Source organism: Raphanus sativus, chromosome 2, assembly GCF_000801105.2.
Source record: "Raphanus sativus cultivar WK10039 chromosome 2, ASM80110v3, whole genome shotgun sequence".
NCBI lineage: Eukaryota > Viridiplantae > Streptophyta > Magnoliopsida > Brassicales > Brassicaceae > Raphanus > Raphanus sativus.
The window spans coordinates 11,358,375-11,381,975 of record NC_079512.1 but is presented as its reverse complement, the minus strand read 5'-3'; the positions used below and the strand labels follow the sequence as shown (position 1 = coordinate 11,381,975).

General features: G+C 34.3%; 2 protein-coding genes and 1 long non-coding RNA gene across 3 annotated transcripts; all 3 read left to right on the top strand.

The window, feature by feature from the left end:
- Positions 1–2,951: 2,951 nt before the first annotated feature.
- LOC108838401 (uncharacterized) lies at positions 2,952–4,068 on the top strand. Its single transcript, XR_001947518.2, has 2 exons — positions 2,952–3,487; positions 3,611–4,068. It is a non-coding gene; the product is annotated as an uncharacterized LOC108838401 (long non-coding RNA).
- Positions 4,069–6,834: 2,766 nt separating this feature from the next.
- Positions 6,835–9,364, top strand: LOC108829514 (hsp70-Hsp90 organizing protein 3). Its single transcript, XM_018603156.2, has 6 exons — positions 6,835–7,773; positions 7,975–8,263; positions 8,356–8,441; positions 8,529–8,752; positions 8,828–8,954; positions 9,041–9,364. The coding sequence occupies exons 1-6, from the start codon at positions 6,961–6,963 to the stop codon at positions 9,152–9,154; spliced, it is 1,653 nt and encodes a 550-aa protein (XP_018458658.2). The 5' UTR covers positions 6,835–6,960; the 3' UTR covers positions 9,155–9,364.
- A 7,897-nt stretch (positions 9,365–17,261) lies between these two features.
- LOC108829512 (non-specific lipid transfer protein GPI-anchored 24) lies at positions 17,262–22,526 on the top strand. Its single transcript, XM_018603154.2, has 3 exons — positions 17,262–17,660; positions 18,129–18,167; positions 22,355–22,526. The coding sequence occupies exons 1-3, from the start codon at positions 17,309–17,311 to the stop codon at positions 22,447–22,449; spliced, it is 486 nt and encodes a 161-aa protein (XP_018458656.2). The 5' UTR covers positions 17,262–17,308; the 3' UTR covers positions 22,450–22,526.
- Positions 22,527–23,601: the final 1,075 nt, after the last annotated feature.

Genomic DNA, 23,601 nt, shown 5'->3' with positions numbered 1-23,601 from the left:
TCATGTTTCATGTGATGCTGATAAATGAATTGCCTAGTCTCTGATTTTTTCTTATACAACAAAAGATTATTATCATATTTTGTGGTGTCAACTGACCCCACAACACACAAAATGGATCTGCCTCTGTATATACATGATGACGTAATGGGACGAAATAACAATACAGCTCTTCGGCCTATAAATGGTCTACAATGTGATTTGTTTGTAAAACTTTGTTTTTGTTTCTTATTTGTTGAATTTATTAAGTGAATTATAAAAATAAATATTCTGAAAATGGAAATGGTAGTCAATTGTAAAAGAACATGCAAAAGTAAGGACATAATCTTGTTTGAACTCATTCAATAGATTCCTTTCACCTTCCTCTCTATTTGTCTATTTATAAATCTCTTTTCTTAGTTTATGTCTCGATTAAAATTGATAAAATTCTCTCGGACATTCATCCCGATGGAACCCAGAGGCAACTCCCCAGTCTCCAGCGACCGCAAGACCAACAAGAAGACCAGAGGAGGCGTCGCCTCCGACCATCAAGTTATGTGTTTTGTATGTTTCAGGACATGGGTTTACTGAAAGTTGTCGTCTACACAGCAGCATCTTGAATTGAGGTTTGGACTCCTTCAGTTATACCTGAGAAATCTGAAAACAAACTCACTAGTGAAGAAGCTTCAAGTGTAACACGAAAAGATGTTGTATTTAAGATGGTGGATGAAGCCGATGAGCTATCTGTATAACATATTCTTTTAGCTGTCCCAGTCCGATCTCTACAATCTTTTCATTATCCCTGGATATGAAAGGTAAGAGACGCCATCCTCTTTTTTTTGTTTATTGCTTTCCTGAATTTCGTCATTCTTCTCATAGTTATATATGCATGCAATAATCTACACAACATAGGTCCTTTCATATCCTTGAATTGCTTAATGCTTAGACTAACACATGTTTTAATATCTTCATAGGTTACCGGATAGAATTTCTTTTTCATAGGAGAGGAACTAAAAAAGCTAGCTGCTGGAGATGTGTCTCATAAGTAGGTTGGGTGTCTCATATTTCCAAGAGCTGAAAACACTGAGCAATACACAGAAGAAGAACCAACGTTCAGTTTCCATGGCAAGTGTTTCAGTTCTCTGTGTTCTACAGGTTCTTAGATCACTAACTTCTGTGATGATAGCAATATTGGATTCAAAAATAAAACATAACATGAAGAACAAATTATTATGCAGAGAATAAACGTGGTATATGAGCTCCTTTGGAAAGAACCTAGCCAGCGTATCAGCACGAGTGCGTTGCAACTAGATCATACTGCAGCTACAACTGTGTCCACTGTAAACTTCGGTGATCATGCCACAGGGTCTCTCCTCCGTCCCCTCTTTTCCTGGGAACTCGGAGCTTTATTATCTCTTATTGAGGTTTTCTTTGTTCTGTCAGAAAATGTAAACGCTGCCAATATTACAGCAGTTTTTTTTTAATTTCAAAGTGGTACTTTTAGCCATTCATTTATGTGAGGGGAAATAGGTCAATTCATACATTAACAGAGGGTCGCGGTCCCGATCAGTACATCAACATGAACCATGTGCTAAAACATACATCAACACCAAATATATTCAAATTTCATACATGAAAATAAATATTTAGGTTTATACATACATTGACCGTATCTCTGTTAGTCAAAATTAACGGATGCTGATGTGGCTTTTTCATTGTATTTAATTAATAAAAAATAATAAAAATCAAATGTTGATGGGTGGAGTCAAACCTGGGTTCGGACATTACTGAACCTGGGTTCGGACATTACTGAACCTTACACTAAACTTATATCTAATATATTTTGTTCATATATTTCTAATTCTCTAAAATTAGTTCTACAAATATATAAATTCTAAGTAATTGTGTTTAATTACCTTAATTCTTTTTATTGCATTCTAAAGCAAATCAAAATTTCAAATAAAAATTTTAAAATCAAAAAGCATGTTCGAAATTTAAAAAGAGAATATGAAATAACTTTTTAAAAAAACAATTGAAAAACAAATTCAAAACATATTATAAAAGTTTGAATTTCAAAACTTGTAATTTGAAACTATTCAAAAATATTATTTTAGTTTTTATTTTATATTTACTATTTATTTAAATAATTAAAAAATTATTTAAACATAAAAACATATTTAAATAAATATAGTTCTATAAGTATAAATAATTATTTAAATAAATAATAAAAATAAAAATAGTTTTAAATAGTTTTTGAATTATATGTTTTCAAATTCATACTTTTTATTATAATTTTGTGGAAAAATCTTTTAATTGTTTTTTCATATTTTATTTTTAAATTTTGAAAATGCTTTTTTGATTTTCAAATTTTCCTTTTGAAATTTTAATTTCTTTTAGAACACAATAAAAATAATTAAGGTAATTAAACACAATTTTGTGGAACTAATTCTAAATAATTAGAAATAAATGAACAAAATATATTAGATATAAGTAAGACACAATAAATAACATAACCAATAATCTGGTTTAGCACAATAATCGTGCGTAAGGTTTACTATCGTCTGAACCCGGGTTCAACACCACCTAACGACATTTGATTTTTATTATTTTTTATTAATTAGATAAAATATAAAAACCATGTCGATATCCGTCAAAGCCACGTCAGCATCCGTTACTTTTGACTAACAGAGATACGGTCAATGTATGCATAAACCTAAATATCTTTGTTCATGTATGAAATTTGAATATATTTGGTGTTGAGGTATGATTTAGCACAGGGTCCGTGTTGATGTACTGACGGTACCGCGACTTTCCGTTGATGTATGAATTGGCCGATTTTCCACATGTGTCAATCTCTTTTTATCTTCCAACAAATCATGGTGCTTAATTTAGTTGCTTTTTATAGACTATAATAATGGATTTATTTCAGAAATGACAATTTTGCAATAACTTAAGAAATTATTATGTCTCATGTCACTTTTCCTCTTTAGAATATCACAAAAGATCACAAATTGTTACTGAGACACTTTGTCTCTGTCTTTCAACACAGATATGAATCTGAAATTATAATTTTACCCTTTTTCCTTTCAATTATTAAGAAAAATAAAAACAATAAATTAACTTGTTACATCATGTTGTTAAAAAAAAAACTAGATCTCATTCATCTTTCGTCTTTTTGTTCCTCCTTCATCACCTTCCATTCAAATTACGCCGAGATCTTCCCCTCCTCTTTCCCAGGCATCCTCTTGGATCTTTTTATTCAAAATCTACACCTTCTTCAGTCACTGGTTGGACCACCATTGAATCCTTCAGGCAGTAGCAGAGGACGATCTCCTCAAACTCTATCTTAGCAGTCTCCTGCTTCACATGGGTTATCAACAGGAGTGGTGGTCGGAATCGCCATCGAAGGAGTCAGTTTGCGACTTTGATTTGTCTTTTCTATGAGAAGAAATGAAGAAAAGATGAAAAGTACCTACTGTGCTCTTCCTCCACCACCCTCATGGTCCCAAAAGTATTAACTTACAAGAAAGTTTCAATCTTTTTGTGGAAATGTTATTAACTTGTTACAAAGTCTCAATCTTTTGCAATATTGAAGAATCTAATTTTAAGATTTGGAATGCTCTTATGTTTTCAGTTAGAGGACCTTATGGTGGACAACAACAGGAACAATGGCGGTAACAAAACGCAACACCGCCGTCAATTAATGTTTTACGTCACTACCACCACCTAAGCCTCCATCTCCACCATAGCAAAAAGTTGAAAAGTTAGGAGTGGTCAATGAGAAAGAGAGTTTCAGGCAGAGGTTGAGATCGTTATCAGAGTTCACCACATACAAAAAGTCACTCTTTTTTTTTTGGGTTAACGATTGTGTATCTACAATTGTAGATTTTTCACAGTAGAATCCATATGTATATGTATGATTTGTGTTGGACGACATTTTAAGTGGTTTGAAAGAGATGCAAACATATATGTGAGAAATGTTGTGGCTTTGTGCAGAGAATGTACATGTGCATATTCAAACACTTGTACGTATGGACAACATTAAAACACTGTACACGTCGATTTGGCTTAATTTCTAGCTGCTATTGGTTATGTCTATTTCTTTGTTCTTTTAGTTGCAACACAACGAAATAGAATGATCTATCTCAAAATATTTCTGCTCCGTAAAGGTATATGTGTGAAAGAAATAGCACATTTTAATTTTAATATAAGGTGTACATATGGATATGCAGTAAAGAGGTGTACACGTAGATATGTATGTGCTAAGAGTATACATGGATATACGTAAGATATGTGTACATGCTCATATGCAGGAAAGGTGTACATTTAGATATGTGAAAGCAAAAGATATATGTACACGCTCATATGCACGAGAGGTCTACATTTAGATATGTGAAAGCAAAAATATACACAAATTCCATTTTTAGTTTTACACTTTCATTATCCTCTTCGTATATGTACGAACACATGTATACTACATAGATAAAATGCATGTGTACACATGTACACTACATAGATAAAATGCACATGTATAATAAGATGTGTACACATGTATATCCGAAAGATAATGTACAATATTTGTACAGAGTGGCAATTTTGTAATAAATTCGTCTTCTTCAAACTAGGGCTTTCTGCTTTTCCTGCAACTCATATCGGAGCCGCCATTGATTTTCTTTCTGAGATCTTTAATTTTTTGACGATTTTACCTCTAAAACTTACAAATTTTGTATAGATTTACCGTTTATAATCAAAAGACAAGCAAAACACAAGTTTTTAATGATTTTCAAAAAACCCAAACCCATCAACTAATTGTAACAAAACCTTAACGCCCCTGCAAAACCCGAGCAACTCCGACTATACGCCAAGAAAACTCCGGCTACTTCCTTGCCCGCCCGTTTCCGTCTCGTCGTCATCTCACTGTCGTCTTTTGCCATCAACGCACTCTCATCGATTCTGAATCTGGATCTTTCAATTGGTCACTGTCGTTGCTGTAAAAAGTGAGGCTCATAAAATAAAAAACAAACCTTTCACTTTTCCCGATCTATTTTTAATCTATTTTAAAATTCAAAACCCAAACAAAAAAAACGAAACTCATATCCTGGGTTTCTTTTTAGATGGGCAAAATGGTATACAACCATCGATAAAGTGTCTGTGTATAACAATGTGACTTAGAGCATCTCCAACCCAAGACCTTATCCTAAAGGGAGCAAAACCTCAAAATAATAATTTGAGGGTTGATTATTCCAAACCATGAAACTTCAAAAAAATCCTTAAAAATTTATTTATTTAGACTATAGTCTTTGGCATTAATAAAAATTACTAATAGTGATAAAACTTCACAAATACATATAAAACATATATTATACAACGCACAATATTACAATTTATATAATATAAATTATATATATAATAAAACAACACACGTACCGGTTAGCCAATAAATTATGGTATTTGGTACCACTTGTAAGATATGTATATTTAAATGTTTATATAATTTGTTTTAGTTTATGTTAATTTTTTTTAATGTGTTTTATTTTGCGTGATCTTTACTTAATATATATTTCTATTTGTGTGAATTTTATTTTAATATTATATAATATTAATTCTATTTTTATTTTATTTTAGTGTGTTTAAGTTATTGTAAATCAAGTTAATAGATATATTTGTGAAAGAAAATAATTGTAAGGACTAAAAAGAAAATGAATAGTAGTTTTGATGTTTTGAATAGTGAAACTTCAAATTTGAGGTGTCACTATTTAAAACCTCAAAATTTGAGGATTTGAAATTAGATTAGAATGACAAAAACTTCAAAATTTGAGGATTTGAAATTGGGTTGGAAATGCTTTCATAATGGTATTAAAAGTCAGAAAGTGACTCATTTAATAAATCTCTCTATAAAATAACTGCATAGACTAGAAAAAAAAAGCGTTAGGGCGTGTCGCAGTTAAACACAAGACCTGGGTTCGACTTTTCCCTTGAGCTGTTTTAAAACATTTTTTTTAAGAACAAAACTTATCTTCACCCCCTAAGGTGAACCTCTACATTCACCCACCAATAGGAATTAGTTTATTAAGATTTGATATCTCTTAAAAAAGGAAACCAAGTATTAAGAATTTAATGAAATAAAATCATGTTTTTAGATAAATAAAAATAGTAGCAAGTATAAAAAAAATATATTCTTTTTAATATTAATAAATCCGTCAGAAAATACTAAACCCTAAACCCTAAATTCTAAATACTAAACCCTAAACCCTTGGGAAAAGCCTGAACCCTTGGGCAAATCCTATACTCTAAATCTTTAAATTTAAACCAAACCTTAAATCATAAACTAAATCCTAATCCCTAAACCCTAAATCATAACCTCTAATACTAAACCCTAAATCATTAATTTCAAAATAGTTTATAGTTTAGTATTAAGAATTTATGATTTAATATTTGTCAAAGAGTTTAGGGTTTAGGGTTTCGTGTTTAGAATTTAGGGTTTAATATTATGGTTTATGATTAAGGGTTTAGGGTTTAAGATTAACGATTTAGGGTATAGGATTTTCCCAAGGGTTCAGGCTTTCCCCAAAGGTTTAGGGTTTAGTATTTAGAATTTAGGGTTTAGGATTTAATATTTTCTCACGGATTTATTAATACTAAAAAAAATATTTTTTTTTATAATTGCTACTATTTTTTATTTATCTAAAAACATAATTTTATTTCATTAAATTCTTATTACTTGGTTTCCTTTTTTAAGAGATATCAAATCTCAATTAACTCATTCCTATTGTCCTATTGGTGGGTGAATGTAGAGGTTCACCCTGAAGCCAAGTTTTGTTCTTTTTTTAACCCTTCCCACGGCTTCTTTCTTTACTAGGAACGTTCTCGACGCAAAAGAAAAACAAATCGAAATTTCGAGAACCCTCTCGTCGTCTCTCACTTCTTCCCTCCCTTTTTAAGCTTTCGCCATCAATCGAAAAATGCCACACAACTCGATTCTCAATGGCAGAAGAAGCAAAATCAAAAGGAAACGCCTCTTTCTCCTCCGGCGACTACGCCGCCGCAATCACCCACTTCACCGAAGCAATCAACCTCTCCCCAACCAACCACATCCTCTACTCGAACCGATCCGCCGCCCACGCATCCCTCCACCGCTACGCCGAAGCTCTCTCCGACGCCAAGAAAACCGTAGAGCTCAAACCGGACTGGTCCAAAGGGTACAGCCGGTTAGGCGCGGCGTACGCGGGCCTATCTCGGTACCAAGAAGCAGCCGATGCTTATAAGAGAGGCTTAGAGATCGATCCGAACAACGACGCGCTGAAGTCGGGGCTAGCCGACGCGTCGAGACCACGCGGCGGCGGCGCTAAGTCGAATCCCTTCGTCGAGGCGTTTCAAGGAGAGGAGATGTGGGCGAAGCTGACGGCGGATCCGGGGACTAGGGTTTATCTGCAGCAGCCTGATTTCGTGGAGACGATGCAGGAGATTCAGAGGAACCCTAATAACCTTAATTTGTATATGAAGGATAAGAGAGTGATGCAGGCTTTGGGTGTTTTGTTGAATGTTAAGTTCGGTGGAGAAGATACGGAGATGCAGGAGGCTGAGCCTGAGCCTGAGCCTATGGAGTTGACGGAGGAGGAGAGGGAGAAGAAAGAGAGGAAGGAGGAGGCGAAGAAGGAGAAAGAGAAAGGAAACGCTGCCTACAAGAAGAAGGAGTTTGAGAAGGCTATTGAACATTATAGTAAGGCGATGGAGCTTGATGAGGAAGACATATCCTATCTCACCAACCGTGCTGCTGTTTATCTTGAGATGGGAAAGGTACTTTCTTTAACTTCTTTAAGAGTTCAACTGTGTTTTTTTGTTGTTGTTGTTGTTGTATTTACTCTTTATTGCTTATGTATTGCTGTCACTCTGTGGTGTTTGCTCTGTTAACTTAGCTTAGATGCTTATGTGTTCATATTTTAGTAATGTTTTTACTCTTTCGTTTTGAAACGCTTCCATCTTCAAATCGGATGTCAGTATGAGGAGTGCATTCAAGATTGTGACAAGGCTGTTGAGAGAGGCAGGGAGCTTCGTTTTGACTTCAAGATGATAGCAAAAGCTTTGACTAGGAAAGGCACTGCGCTAGTGAAAATGGCGAGATGCTCGAGGGATTTCGAACCTGCGATCGAGACTTTTCAAAAAGCTCTTACGGAGCATCGTAATCCTGATACGTTGAAGAAACTAAACGATGCTGAGAAAGCTAAGAAAGAGCTGGAGCAACAGGAGTACTTTGATCCTAAGATAGCCGAGGAGGAGCGTGAGAAAGGTCAATATTGAAACTCTGATAACAGTCTCGCATTGCTTGCCTGCGCTATTTGATACAAGGATAAGAAATTTGACACTACTCCTTTGACGCAGGTAACGAATTCTTTAAAGAACAGAAGTACCCAGAAGCAGTGAAGCACTACTCTGAAGCAATCAAAAGGAACCCGAGGGATGTGAGGGTAAGAGATTGTCTCTTTCACGTGAGGAAAATATATAGTATGACGAAACATGGAATCTTAGTGAGTGTTATCTTTGTTGCGCTGTAGGCGTACAGCAACAGAGCTGCTTGTTACACAAAGCTAGGAGCATTACCAGAGGGATTGAAAGATGCTGAGAAATGCATTGAGCTTGACACAAGTTTCACCAAAGGATACCGTAGGAAAGGAGCCATTCAGTTTTTCATGAAGGAATATGATAAAGCCATGGAGACGTATCAAGAAGGACTGAAGCATGATCCTAAGAACCAGGAGTTGCTTGATGGTGTTAGAAGGTTTGCAACTTGTACTTGTCCGTTTCTGTTACTCTGAGTCGGTTTAGTGAGATTGTTTGCTGTGGTGTCTTGCAGATGTGTGGAGCAGATAAATAAAGCGAACCGCGGTGATCTGACTCCGGAAGAAATGAAGGAGAGACAAGCAAAGGCTATGCAAGATCCAGAAGTTCAGAACATATTGTCTGATCCGGTGATGAGACAGGTACAAAATTGTATCTTGAATCGAATTTTGGCTCACAGGCTTAGTTTGAGAACTCTGTGGTGATGTCTTTTTAAATAAATTTGCAGGTGCTGGTTGATTTTCAAGAGAACCCAAAAGCTGCACAAGAGCACATGAAGAACCCAATGGTGATGAACAAGATACAGAAGCTGGTTAGTGCTGGTATTGTTCAGGTTCGGTAGAATGGTTCTGGCAAAATTGGATTCTAAGAAAAATGTATCCAAGTTCCTACCGGGTTGTACTGGTTAGCTGAGAGTCTGATCTGGTTTGAGTCATGTTTTGTGAGGTCGAATTGTGTTCTCATATTTTTCTCTTTCTTATTTGTGTTTACTTCCTTTGAATCTTCTATGTGTTCAAGCTTCTAAGTCTATAAAGCTGTTTCTCCTGTATTATATCCTGGTAAACTTTTCACAGAGGTTTTTAAGTATGTTCCGCTCTTATCGTTTCAACACTTTAAAGCCTTCACGTCGTTGCATGTTATGGTGACCCGAATTCTGTACGATCTTATCTTTAGACCACTAAACGATTTATGGCATTTTTCTGTGAAGGAGTGCAGTAGCCTTGATTGTCTGGACTGGATTAAAAATCTCATCCGGCTTAGTAAGAGTTTGGTCTTACGGTCGGGTTGGCTTATCAGGTGCAGGTGGTTAGTTAATGACATCTATAGATGAAGTCCGACTAACCCTAATATAATTTTTTCTTTTTTCTCGCTTAAGAACCTTATATTTTTTTTTATGTGCGGCTTGGTCAATTGAACTGAAAGATATCGTATGCATTTCTTATTTGTGCTTGCTTCCTTCGAATCTTTTCAACATTAAAATGTGTTTAAGCTTTTAAGTTATCATGTTGAACTTTGCACAGAAGTTTTAAACTATGTTCTGCTCCGATGGGTTCAACACTTCTAAGCCTTCAATGGTGCCCTGAACTTTGTACGATCTACCTAGACCACCACACGGTTTACGGCAGGCTTTTTGATGCCTTTTATTAGTAATTTTGACTACTGGCATCACCAGGTTCCAATATTTTACGAGTACTACATTAGTTGATCACAAGTACAGAACATAACTTAATGAAAGTGAAAGGGTATATTGATGGTTAGCAAGATCGTGTAGTTTATTGATTTGAAATGCTTTTCAGACAAGAGAAGCAATACTGCTAAACAATATTTTAAATAACTGCATATTTTGCAAATTTAGCGATAAGCTAGTCGTCATCCTCTACAAATTATTGTTCCCTTCAGTAATTTGAATTTTTGTTTATATTAACTAAAGTCTAAAGGAGCAACTGTTGACCAAAAAGAAAATTAAAGGAGCAATTGATGAGGTTTGGCTGACCCAGCAAAAAAATATTACCGGGTTCATGTTGACTTCTGGAGGAATCGAATCCAAGATTTGGGGTTCAATAAGGGGAGCACAACATGTTGTGGCAAACCAAAAGTTCGTAGCTTGGTGGTAAAGGAGGTACAGCTTTACTTTCCGTCATCCGGGTTCGAGTCTTGGTCGCAACGGATTTAACATCCCTTTTATTGGGGTGCTGGACCCTTTTCGAGAGATAGTTGGGAATGTGACTGCCTAGATACCAGAGTTATCGAAAAAAAAAAAACATGTTGTGGCAATGGAATCCATTCTCCTCTGAGTGGGTTCCTTAACCTGCTCCCAGTATCCGAAAATCCAAAAGTTATCTACCTTATGTAGAAGAAGTAATGCTTCAAAAGGTAGTATATACCAATTCTCTTTAGCTGATTCACAGTTCCGAATAAGCTCAAATAGTTTTCCATCTACATAACTGAATATTGTATCTAGTGTTTTCACATTAAACATTGAAAGTTTTTTTTTCTATTGTAGTCCACTTTGTTTTTGGTTTAGGTGTCTTTAAACCATCTTCTTGCATTAGAGACATCTCTTTCCATCCAGATTGAACAAATGTCCAGATATCTTCATCAGTTCTACGTAAGTTTGTTTTCATTTTCATTTTTCAGAACTCATAATTCATATCATTCAACAACAGCATATTATGTGCCAAAATCGTCATATTCTCTTCTCAAGATCTCATCTTCATTCGAAGAAGTCTCCTTCGTTAACGTGTTTTTCTCTGATACCAATTGTAAAATCGAGATACAGCAAGAACACAAAGCACAAAATAATTCCAAGAACATGTATCTCTTTTACTAAAACTTTTTTTACACAATCTCTTACATACTTGTTTGATCCAAATTACATGATTCAACACGGATTGATTTCTAACACACCCAACTTACTTGAGCCAACACACCTATTGATCAAGTTTACCAATTCATTTAGCTATGAAACCTCCAAAACCCTTTGTGCCTCCAACCCTAGTTTTAGGAAAACCCAAGATGTATATAAAGTAATACTTTTCTATTATCCAATATAATATTTTTTATATTTTAGAATCATCAAATCTTTCAATATGTATGATATAATAATATTCCTTTAATGCTTAGCATATGGAAATATCTTACATCATCGCATCTTGACATTTCTTTTTTGTTCTCTGAAACGTGTGTCACACACCATTCTCCGTTTGTTACAAGTACACGAACCAAAATTCTACCAACTGCAGTTACCTATCAAACTCCAAATTCTTGAGATTACATTCTTCTCTTTTTTCACTGAGTTTTACAACCCAAGCTCATGTTGGAACAAAAGGGGCACCCCAATAGTACTACAGAAAGTAAACCGAGAGACACAACAAAACAAGCAACCACTATGCTTTATTAGAATCTTCTTTAAACAATCTATTACAAGATCTGCTTAATTCAGTTTTTACACGTCTAGTGTTAACACCCTAACACACGCTACTGAAAGATTCCTAAGCTACACCGCTTATATATCTCATTCGTCAAGTACTTCAGCCACTGCTTCAGCACGACTCAGAACACTTCCAAGAGCTTCTCTCTCTCTATAAACTCAGCCTCTGTGTCTCTGTCTTCATACAGACGACTCCATAGCTATTTTATATTATTCTCCACGTTCCTGAAACCTAGTTTCTAAGGCAACATGAATATGGACATCTTCCATAACAATAAGTGCAACTTTCCTTTTCTTGGAATGCACTTATTCCTTTTCCTTTAAGTCATAAACTTGCTTCTCAAGTTTATTCCTCTTTCCATATCTTCAAGATACTCTCTTGCTCTCCAAGTCTGTTGACTCCAGCTCAGCATCTCGACTCCACATGGTCTTCATCACTCAACAAGACGTCTCCTTCAGCAACTACGTCAGCGACTACTTCAGGGTTGACATTTTACATCAACAATCTCCCCCTTTTAGCTTTGTGTGCCAATCAAGCACAATGCCGTTCTGGTTCAACAACCATGTTTCCCACCTGGAAGCTTCCATGCTAATTGTGCTTTTCTCCCCCACGGGATGTGCACCACACCATGCTTTTCTCCCCCATGAGATAAGCACAATCTACATCAGGACGTCATCCACCATACTCTTCTCCCCCACGAGATATGCACTCCTTGTACCAGAACGTCACCATTCTCCCCCTGCTTGATTGCATACTAAGCTAAAACACAGATGCTTAAATGTCAAGCCTTATAGACAAACTCCTCCTGAGTCTATGCTTCAATCTTGTCCACTTCTCGGAAGTACTTCACCAAGTACGTCAGCACCTAACGCACACCAGTGACACCAAGAGCATGTTATCTTCAACGCACCACACGCTCACCACGAGCTCCACACGATGGCTAACTCCACCACACAGAACATCAACTCCAATGCCATAAAACTAAGTTCACATCGGACTCCATTATGAACTACTTCAAATACTGCTTCGACACCAAGCAGTAACACACACTAAGGAAACCTCTCTCTTTATTCTAAGAGGTTTATCTTTCTCATAAGGCACGTATCTTCTTTCCTTTTCCAAGCTCAGGCAATCAACACACATACTCTAATATAACTCCAGCTTCATGTAACATGTTACGTACTACCTCCTGTAGTACTCCGCGAACTAATACTTATCTCCCCCTTTTTGACTATGTATGTGAACTCATCACCTCTAGATATAAAACCACGTCTTCATTCTCCCCCTATGAGTCACATCATGGTCAAAAACTAATATGAAGATTTATATCCTCCAAAGTAAGGAGGAAATCTCATTCCACCCTCTCCATAGTGATCAAATCTCCTAGACCACTTATTCCTGAGCCCAAATCCTCCATGATTAGCCCTTTGAACAGACTTGAAACACTCACGTCGAATATGTCCTTGAACTCCACAAGAATAACATATATGACCATGTCTCCTCATACCATAAGCTTTCACCGTTTGATTCTTCTCCCTCAATAACTTGTAACACCTTGGCCTAATGTGCCCAATAACACCACAATGATGACAAACAGGCCGAAACTTCCGTTGAGTTGCACTCTTCAATCTAGAAACTCTTTTTGGAGCAGTCACCGTAGCAGTTGACGTAGCAGTACGTGTAGCAGTCGTGTTCTTCACATCAGTTACAGTCTTCATTGTAGTCTTTCCATTGGATGTCTTCTTTGTAGACACTTTAACCCCTGGTCTTGTAGCAGACGTAGCTAAAACCCTAGTTTTTCCTGATGATACAAAAATACCTTTAGCTGTAGAACTTTCTCCTTGATATCCAAGGCCACATCGATCACTTTTCCCAATACTGAGAAGATGATCTAGCTGCTTCGTCCCACCATTCAGCATCCTCAAACCCTTCTGAGTCTCTGCAAGTTGAGCACTAATCTGTCGTGCTTCTTCTTCTTTCTCTGAAGCATACTTAAGTGCTTCAGCAACTTGAGCTTCTAGCTTGACCTTCTCCTTTGTCAACTCTGAATTCGCCTCAACCTGTTTGAGCCAATTCTCATACAGTTTTCCAGAATTCTCAGCAAGATCAAAATCCCCATCATCATCATCACTTCCACATGAAGCTCCTGTCACAGATGCTGATGCAGATCCCGCCGCAGATTTCGTCTTAGAACCATACTCAAAAGTTGTAAACGCCACCAAGTTCTTCAACTCTTCACTATCATCTGAATCAATATCAGATTCATTCTTGACATCACTGTTATTATTTTGCTTCAGTAAATTGTCATATTTCTTCTGAGCATTACCAAATTCATTACCCTCAAAGCTTTTGAATCTTAGTCTCTTGAAAGTTGGACACTCCCTTTTGAAGTGCCCATATCCTCTGCATTTGTAACATTGCACCTCTGTGTTGACACATTGCTTCATGTCTTCGCTTTCTCAAATCAACTTTCTCATGTCCTTGCCACTTTATCATTTCCTGTAGTACTTGGTGAAGCACGCGAATCATCTTGATCACCTCATCTTCATTCTCTGATTTTTGACTTGTTGTTTTATCACCTGCCAAATTCACTTCAGTATGATTCCCCACGTCATCAAGCTCCATCTCATGAGCTTTTAACATCCCTACAACTTCATGAAAGCTGAATTTATCTATGTCAAGAGACACAAACATTGCTGCCTTATAAGCTGTGAATCTTTCTGGTAGACACCTTAAAAACTTTTTCACCAGTTTCTTGTCCTTGTATTCCATGCCAAGAACACGAGCCTCTTGTGCTAACCCACTGAGTTGAGAACTAAAATCTGATACAGATTCATGTTCTTTCATCTTCAAGTTCTCAAATTTTGATTTGAGAAAATCCATCCTTAAGCTCTTAACCTTCTCAGTTCCTTCAAAGTGTAATTGCAGAATATCTCACGCCTCTTTTGCATTCTTACATCCTTGAATAAGATCTAGCTGCTTCTTTGTGACTGATGTAAAAATACCAAATAAAGCTTTTGCATTGTGCCTTGACATATCCTTCTCACGCTTTGTCCATTTAGCCAATGGTTTGTTGACCACAACACCATCTTTATCTACTGTCTTGAGAACTTCATAGCCATCTTCTACTGATGCCCAAACATCCATATCAATACTTTGTAAGCTTGCCTTCATCTTTGCTTTCCAATGCCCATATTGTTCTGGATCTAGCATAAACTCAACCACCATGCTTTCTGCTGTACTTTATCTTCCCTTCTTTCCTCTTGCCTTCGGGATCCTCACCAGTAACTTAGGTGACCCGCTCTGATACCACTTGTTGGAACAAAAGGGGCACCCCAATAGTACTACAGAAAGTAAACCGAGAGACACAACAAAACAAGCAACCACTATGCTTTATTAGAATCTTCTTTAAACAATCTATTACAAGATCTGCTTAATTCAGTTTTTACACGTCTAGTGTTAACACCCTAACACACGCTACTGAAAGATTCCTAAGCTACACCGCTTATATATCTCATTCGTCAAGTACTTCAGCCACTGCTTCAGCACGACTCAGAACACTTCCAAGAGCTTCTCTCTCTCTATAAACTCAGCCTCTGTGTCTCTGTCTTCATACAGACGACTCCATAGCTATTTTATATTATTCTCCACGTTCCTGAAACCTAGTTTCTAAGGCAACATGAATATGGACATCTTCCATAACAATAAGTGCAACTTTCCTTTTCTTGGAATGCACTTATTCCTTTTCCTTTAAGTCATAAACTTGCTTCTCAAGTTTATTCCTCTTTCCATATCTTCAAGATACTCTCTTGCTCTCCAAGTCTGTTGACTCCAGCTCAGCATCTCGACTCCACATGGTCTTCATCACTCAACAAGACGTCTCCTTCAGCAACTACGTCAGCGACTACTTCAGGGTTGACATTTTACATCAACAGCTCAATCACTTTTAAGAACAATATGCATCGTACATACCACCAAAGTACTAACTTAAACTTCCCTTAATCAAGTATCATCTCCCCTTGTTTGAATGAAAAACTGTGAAAAAAACAATACGGTAAAGCTACCAAGATTCGAATCTCGACCACTGGAAATTTAATATTTTGACATCACTAAAAATTGGAAACCGATACGAGGTAACACGTAACTAATCTGGATCATTTCTGTGGGATCAGGATATCCATGTTTAATTAAAAAAACATATATGAAACAATATGTTGTCGTTACAAAACTTTGGTTACCATCGATCTTAATGTTGTATTTAAAAAATATCATGGCCTATTTTTTCAGAACTACTAAAAATGTTGTGACTTATCTATTGATTAGCCTATCCTATATTTCTATATATATCCTATAAACTAATATTCCTATTATTTCTACATATCTTTAATTTAGTTTTTATTAAATATATATTTTCTCTCACCACATTATTTAGTCAATCAATTTAAATCATATAAATAAAGATTGTTTGGAAAATTCAGTAGACAATATTATTGAAATTCGTACTCAAAAAAGTATATGATAGTTTTATATTAGAGTTTATTGTACCCTATAGTTTTGACCTAAAATTATGTGAATCATAAAACATGTTATATAAGACTTCGTTTCAACCTTATTGACTTTTAAAACATGTTTATTTTCCAAATCCAAAATTTTTGCTTTCTGAACTTGCCAAACGATATTAAAAAATGTAACAAAAAATATAGATACCTAAATCAGAATCAAGATCGAAAACTCATATTCCTACTCCTACAAACACTCTCAATTGAACTTAAAACTTTATTCGGTTCCTAAACTTTATATTTGAAACAAACTAAAAATCAAAATAACTAAACTCAAACCAAAACAAAATTTATAAATAACCGAACAGTTACTGTATTTTTGAACCAAAATCAATAATCACACCAGAACTGGAACTAAACAAAAAACCAGAAAATACAATTTAGAAGCGAACCAAAATTAAAAGTTCATAACTAAACATATTAGTGAACAAATATACATGTTAATAAATTTGTCAATAAAAATAATTCCGCGATTTCAAAACGCGGATACTATCCTATTACTTTTATTAAAACTAAAAAATCGAACCGAATATTAGAAGATAAACCGAACCACGCTTATCTCTCATTTGATCAACTTGCAATAAAATTCGGGAACAAATGCAAAACTTATAGCTGTCCACTCGAGGGTAGACTGAGTTTAAACGATAAATAAACTTCCTCTATCTTTTTTTTTAATAAATAAACTTTTAATTGCTATAAAATAAAATGTAGACCGAGTTTTTCAAAAAAATATTTCCACTGGATGTACACTGGTACATATAATATTATGACATATATATATTGTGTTTAAACTTTGAAATACAATATATACGTGCCTATTAGTGTTACTCCACGAATAAAGGAATAATTATTTCTTAACAGTTATAACCAAAAAAATAATTATTATTTCGACGGTTGTTTTGTGTATAAAAATACAAAGGAGTTTGATCCAAAAAAAAATACCAAGGAATAACCAAAACCAAAACCAAAACAGAACAAAAATAAACAATCATAAGGCGAGTAATCATGCCTCAAACCACCACCGTGATCTTCATCCTAGCCACATTGTTAGTGGCCGCTACGGTTGTTTCAGGACAGACACCACATAGTCCGGTGGCTCCTAGTCCTTTAATAAACGAAGCTCTGAACTGTGCAGCAGGGTTGACTGTTTGTTTGCCGGCGTTTGCTCCGGGAGGAACTCCGTCCCAGGAATGTTGTACCGCCATAGAGACGGCGGTTAAAACGCAGCTATCGTGTCTTTGCGGCTTTATCAAGGCCCCAGTGTTGGTGGTCCCTTTCAATATCACTGCCTTCAATGCTCTTATCTCCAAGAATTGTGGAATCAATACAGATACCAACTTGTGTTCAGAAACTACTGGTAAAGTTTTAGCCCTCTTATTTGCAAAGAAACTGACGGGAAAATCGTAATTAAACTGGTTAATTTATTTCATGTTTTTAAGCAATATTTATCAAAAAAAATTCCTGTAACAAAGAGTTTTCGAGCTTCCTGAACAGATGTGTTACTGATGTCAAAAAAAAAAAAGAACAGATGTGTTACTGTTATTTTATCTGATAGCAAGTCAATTTACTTTATATCATGCTGTTTGTTAAAATCACACATAAAATATTATTTATCCACGGTTTTGACATCTTTCTTTTGTTAATTCTAGATGATTTTTTTTTCTTTTTTATCAACGGATGATAATTTAGTTATTTTATGCAGACTGAATAACCATCTATTGTGAATATATTTTTTATTTTTTTTTAATAAAACCAAGAGATAATCTTTTATAATCAGATCAAAATATTTTATATTTTTCTTTTGAGCAATTTTATTTTTTGGTAGCTCAAGCTCCATTGCCGCATACGACGGCACCACCTCCAGGTAACAATTCTGGCGTTCCAACTGAAAATAGATAAAATAATTGTAAGAAATAATGAGGAAAATCTTTGCAACTTACTTCTACTCTTTTCTTTTTGCAAAGAGTATTATTTTAAGACTTTTCATACAAACTAAAAAAAATGATTAATATACTTTATTTTTATTAATTATCTTTATTTAATTAATAGTATCTGTGTGAGTATTAAATTTAAAGTAAATACTATAAATTGTTTTGGAATTTTAAAATGACATTTTTGATGTGATTAAAAAGTGTCAAAATAACACATGTTCGTTGAAAGTAAAAAATTGAGGGTTTAAAAATATTTCATTAACTACTTAGTATTTTGTAACTGAAAATTCGATTCATCATTTCTAGGTGTTGGAACTATTTTTTTTAGCAATGTATTCATATGCTAAAAATAGATTTAGTGTGAATGAGAAATGGAGGTCTAATGTGTGTGATTTGAGAAACTTGTATAAAGTTACAAATATACACATTAGATATTTGGATTGGGGTTTTGATTTGTTAGTTGGACTTCATGTTCATTAACTTAATCTTATAAACCAAATATATGTGATCTTTTATATTGATAAAATATAAAAAAGAAATACATTTAAAGTATATTATTTTGTTTGAATGAGTCAAATAGTAATAATTATACTCTTTAATTTCTTGGTCAAAATGTGAAATGAATTCACATAATAATGACAAGAAATAAAGACTCCATTAGTGCACCATGGGAGGTTTCATTTTATGTTAAAAATGAAACTTGTGCTTCTCATTGTTTTCTATATAAAGCCTCATGGCAATGTAGAAAAAGACAGATCCAACACCAAAAGAAAAAACCACATTCTCCTATATTGAATAGTCATGTTAGTATTTTTATTTCTTGAGTCTGAGAGTGCAACACAAAACTAGGGTCGATAGATTCTGTTTTTCGGTGATGGTAAACAGAAACAATGCTGCAGTTGTATCCTGGGAATCTGAGCGCTATGCAACCGTCACACTACGGGGCGTTTAAAGATTTAAGGAAAGAGATTAACCATCTCGACTCTGCAATTTTTTCTTCATTCATTTGTTTCGGTATTGTATTTTTTTGATTTTTGTTCTTATTATTTTTATAAATATCAGTTGTCTCTATCGTAGTGAAATAAGGTTCTTACACTCTTAAATCTTTAAATATTGTTTATGCTTTGCACTAACAATACTGATATTTGTTAAAAGTTCTGGTTTTTAAGAACAGGCTAATCAACAGTCTCGAAACAAAATCTGGAGTTGTGCTTTCTCCAACCAATTCTGCTATTGTGTAAATGTTTTGTTGTGAGCACAGGAAACAAAGAACTCATGGCGATGGTTGAATGATTATGTGCTGATCGTGAGTTTTAACAATCAACATTTGTTATAATCTCTACTTGAACCGGAAAAGGGAAGTTAGTTCTGAATATTTTATTGGTTTCATCTCTGAACTTTATTCATTAGGCTTCTAACGATTGGTTTTTTGATTATTTACTATCTCATAAAGGTAAATATCAAAAGAATTTGTTATTAGTCTCTAAGGCTTTGACCTTGTTTACCGGTTTGAGTCTCACTTTTGTGTAGAGTGAAACTATTTTTTGGCATTGATTTTGGTCATGAAAGCATTTCTTAAGTGTGGTCAAACACATGCGTTAAGATGATCAAATAATTTATTTTGTTCAAAGTGTGTTGCTGATTTGACTTGGTTAAAGACAATTTATTTGAATGAGAATGTCTAACGTTTTGTTTTCTAGTTTCAGATTTTTTTTCTGGAACAACTTGATTTAATTATTAAGCACATGGATGGATGACCATGAGAAAACAAAAAGGAGTCAAGTTTAAAAAATATGGTGAAAACTTATTTATAAACAACATTTTTGATCTTTTGAGATTAAGCTGTATGGATGGAAATGAATTTTGTGAGTCGACGCCTCAAATTAAGTTTGAGAGAGGTCTGCCACATATAAATCATTTGCCATAAGAAATAAAGTGTTTGTTGATATTGATCAAAACATTTGTATTTCGTCAATGCTTAAATGCACCTTTTAAAAAGGTTGACCATGCAAAATCAGTGAGAATTTTCAGACCAATATGACTGAAACTTACATGTGTATTGTAGTTTCTAAAGTCAATATATTTGAGAATAACCATAGAAAATGGTGGTTTTGATGGTACAAATAATATCATATAATGATATGTATATCTGCTATAAAGCAAAAATATATTTTGAAAAGAAAAAAAAATCAAAATATATACAAGTTGGATTTATAAATCAACTTGAGAGAACTATGAAAATAGTTGTATCTAAAAAGTCATTTTCTAAGAATGAAAAATTGTTTTTATTATTCATTTAAATCTAAAGGAGTTGTAGATTAACTTTCTAAACTCTTAGGAGATGTTAAATGTAAATATACATGGTTTTGAGCTATCTCAAGAAATGTGGGGGAAGCTTTGCTTACCATATAAAGTTATTGGCAAGATGCCAAATGAACTTTGTGATAGTTATCAAAATATAATTAAAAAAAAAAACTAGTGTTATACACTGAGTTTTATGTATAATGGTTGTTTGTATCTTGAAAAAAAAAAAGATGACAAAAATCATTAAACAATTGATCTCGACTAATCTCAAGAGATTATGTTCACTGTGATGACAACCTAGGATCCTATTATTAAAGGTGTGTCATGAGATCAAATTGTAATATCATCAAGAGGAATGGGTTTAGCCTATGAACTAAGATGAGGTTTGGCGGTAACTCTACTTATCAGATTGGAGATCCCAAGAAATAGGTTCAAGGAGACAACTAAGTCAAACTAAATCTGCCCAAAGCACTGTAAGACTTCGGTCTATACACAGTTCCTATGATGATTAAACAGTGCTACATGTAAGGAATAGAGGATAAGCATTTGCTTTTAATGATTTGTGTCCATTGTTTTGAGATATGAATGGAGTAGTACATGATACTCCTCTAAACAAAACAAATGGCAAATCACCTAGTGAGTGTGAAATGGGGCCGTTTCTAGGAGAATGAAGGAAAGGCTATATTCTCCAAGTTCACTCATGATAACCAGGACTGTTCACGGCCACAATGAACACAATACAGAACCTAGTTCTGTGAGAGAATGAAGCTGTGTTTTGGCTATTGTCTAGGTTTACACCAAAGCCCGGGAGGTTCAAGACATCATGGCCACCTCCTGGCCGAGTAAATCCGATAGCTATTAACAATGACTGGTTCAAGGCTGAAAAATTGCTACCAACTCATCATGCAGTAAATTTCTCGCTTGTACTCTCAAAAGTCCTTAGTTGAGTCTTGTTGAGTCTTGTCTAGGAAGTCAAGTCTGTCGAGTCGTCTAGTGTCTAGAAGCATTTCTATTCATGTGGGGGATTGTTGGAACTATTTTTTTTAGCAATGTATTCATATGCTAAAAATAGATTTAGTGTGAATGAGAAATGGAGGTCTAATGTGTGTGATTTGAGAAACTTGTATAAAGTTACAAATATACACATTAGATATTTGGATTGGGGTTTTGATTTGTTAGTTGGACTTCATGTTCATTAACTTAATCTTATAAACCAAATATATGTGATCTTTTATATTGATAAAATATAAAAAAGAAATACATTTAAAGTATATTATTTTGTTTGAATGAGTCAAATAGTAATAATTATACTCTTTAATTTCTTGGTCAAAATGTGAAATGAATTCACATAATAATGACAAGAAATAAAGACTCCATTAGTGCACCATGGGAGGTTTCATTTTATGTTAAAAATGAAACTTGTGCTTCTCATTGTTTTCTATATAAAGCCTCATGGCAATGTAGAAAAAGACAGATCCAACACCAAAAGAAAAAACCACATTCTCCTATATTGAATAGTCATGTTAGTATTTTTATTTCTTGAGTCTGAGAGTGCAACACAAAACTAGGGTCGATAGATTCTGTTTTCGGTGATGGTAAACAGAAACAATGCTGCAGTTGTATCCTGGGAATCTGAGCGCTATGCAACCGTCACACTACGGAGCGTTTAAAGATTTAAGGAAAGAGATTAACCATCTCGACTCTGCAATTTTTTCTTCATTCATTTGTTTCGGTATTGTATTTTTTGATTTTTGTTCTTATTATTTTTATAAATATCAGTTGTCTCTATCGTAGTGAAATAAGGTTTTTACACTAGGTGCACCCAAACCTGACAAGGCTACTGCAAGCAAACTCGCAGAAACTGGTTTGGTCGGAATCGTCTTGATCATGATCTCTGTGATATTTTATTAACATATCCATGTAAAGCTAAAATTGGTTTGGTTCGATTTGATGGCTTTGTATGTTAATTTGTTTTATTCAAAATTACGAGTTTTTGTGGGCTTCGGTTTCTTTTCCTTCGTTTCTTATTTTTACGAACAAATCTCAGCTTCACCCTTAAGGTGAGTCTCTACATCCATTCACCAATAAAATTTAGTTATTTAAGATTTGATATCTCTCAAAAAGAAAACTAAATAATAAGAATTTAATAAAATAAAATTTTGTTTTTAGAAAAATAAAGGACAAGACTTGGGTTCATTCTCTACGATGAACCTTTAAATTCACCTCTCCCTTTAAAACCAATCAAAATATCATGTAGATAATTTAATAAAAATATTAAAATATTAAAAAATTGTTTAAAAGAAAAATAATATCAATTTTAATGACACTAAATAAACCTTAATCCCTAAATCTTAAATTCTAAACCCAAATATATACCCTAAACCCAAATTTTATACCCTAAACCAAACCATATACCCTAAACTCAAATTCTAAACCTTAAACCCAAACCATAAACTTTAAATCAAGAACCTATACCTCAAATCCATCATATATCTTATACCCTAAACCCAAATCATATACCCTAAACTCAAAATGTATACCTTAAACATAATTCTAGACTTTAAACCTAAATCCTAAACTTAAAGATTTGGATTTACGTTTTACGATTTGGGTTTAGGGTATAAGATTTGGGTTTGGGGTATATGGTTTGGATTTAGGGTATATGGTTTGAGTTTAGGGTATAAGATTTTGGTTTAGGGTATAGGATATTGGATTGGTTTAAGGTATAGAGTTTGGATTTAAGGTTTAGAATTTGGGTTTTGGATATATGATTTGGGTTTAGAGTATAAAATTTGGGTTTAAGGTATAGGTTTTGGTTTATAATTTAAGATTTAGGGTTTAAGGTTTAGTTAGCGGTATTAAAATTGATGTTATTTAAAAAAAAAAGATTTTTTAATAATTTAATATTTTTTATTTAATTATCTACATTTGCACTTTAATTGGCTTGTAGGTGAGTGGTGAATTTAAAAGTTCAATATAGGGAGTGAACCTAAGTCTTGTACCTTTAAATATAGTAGAAATTATCAAAAAAATATTTTTTTTATAATATTGATAAATATGTCT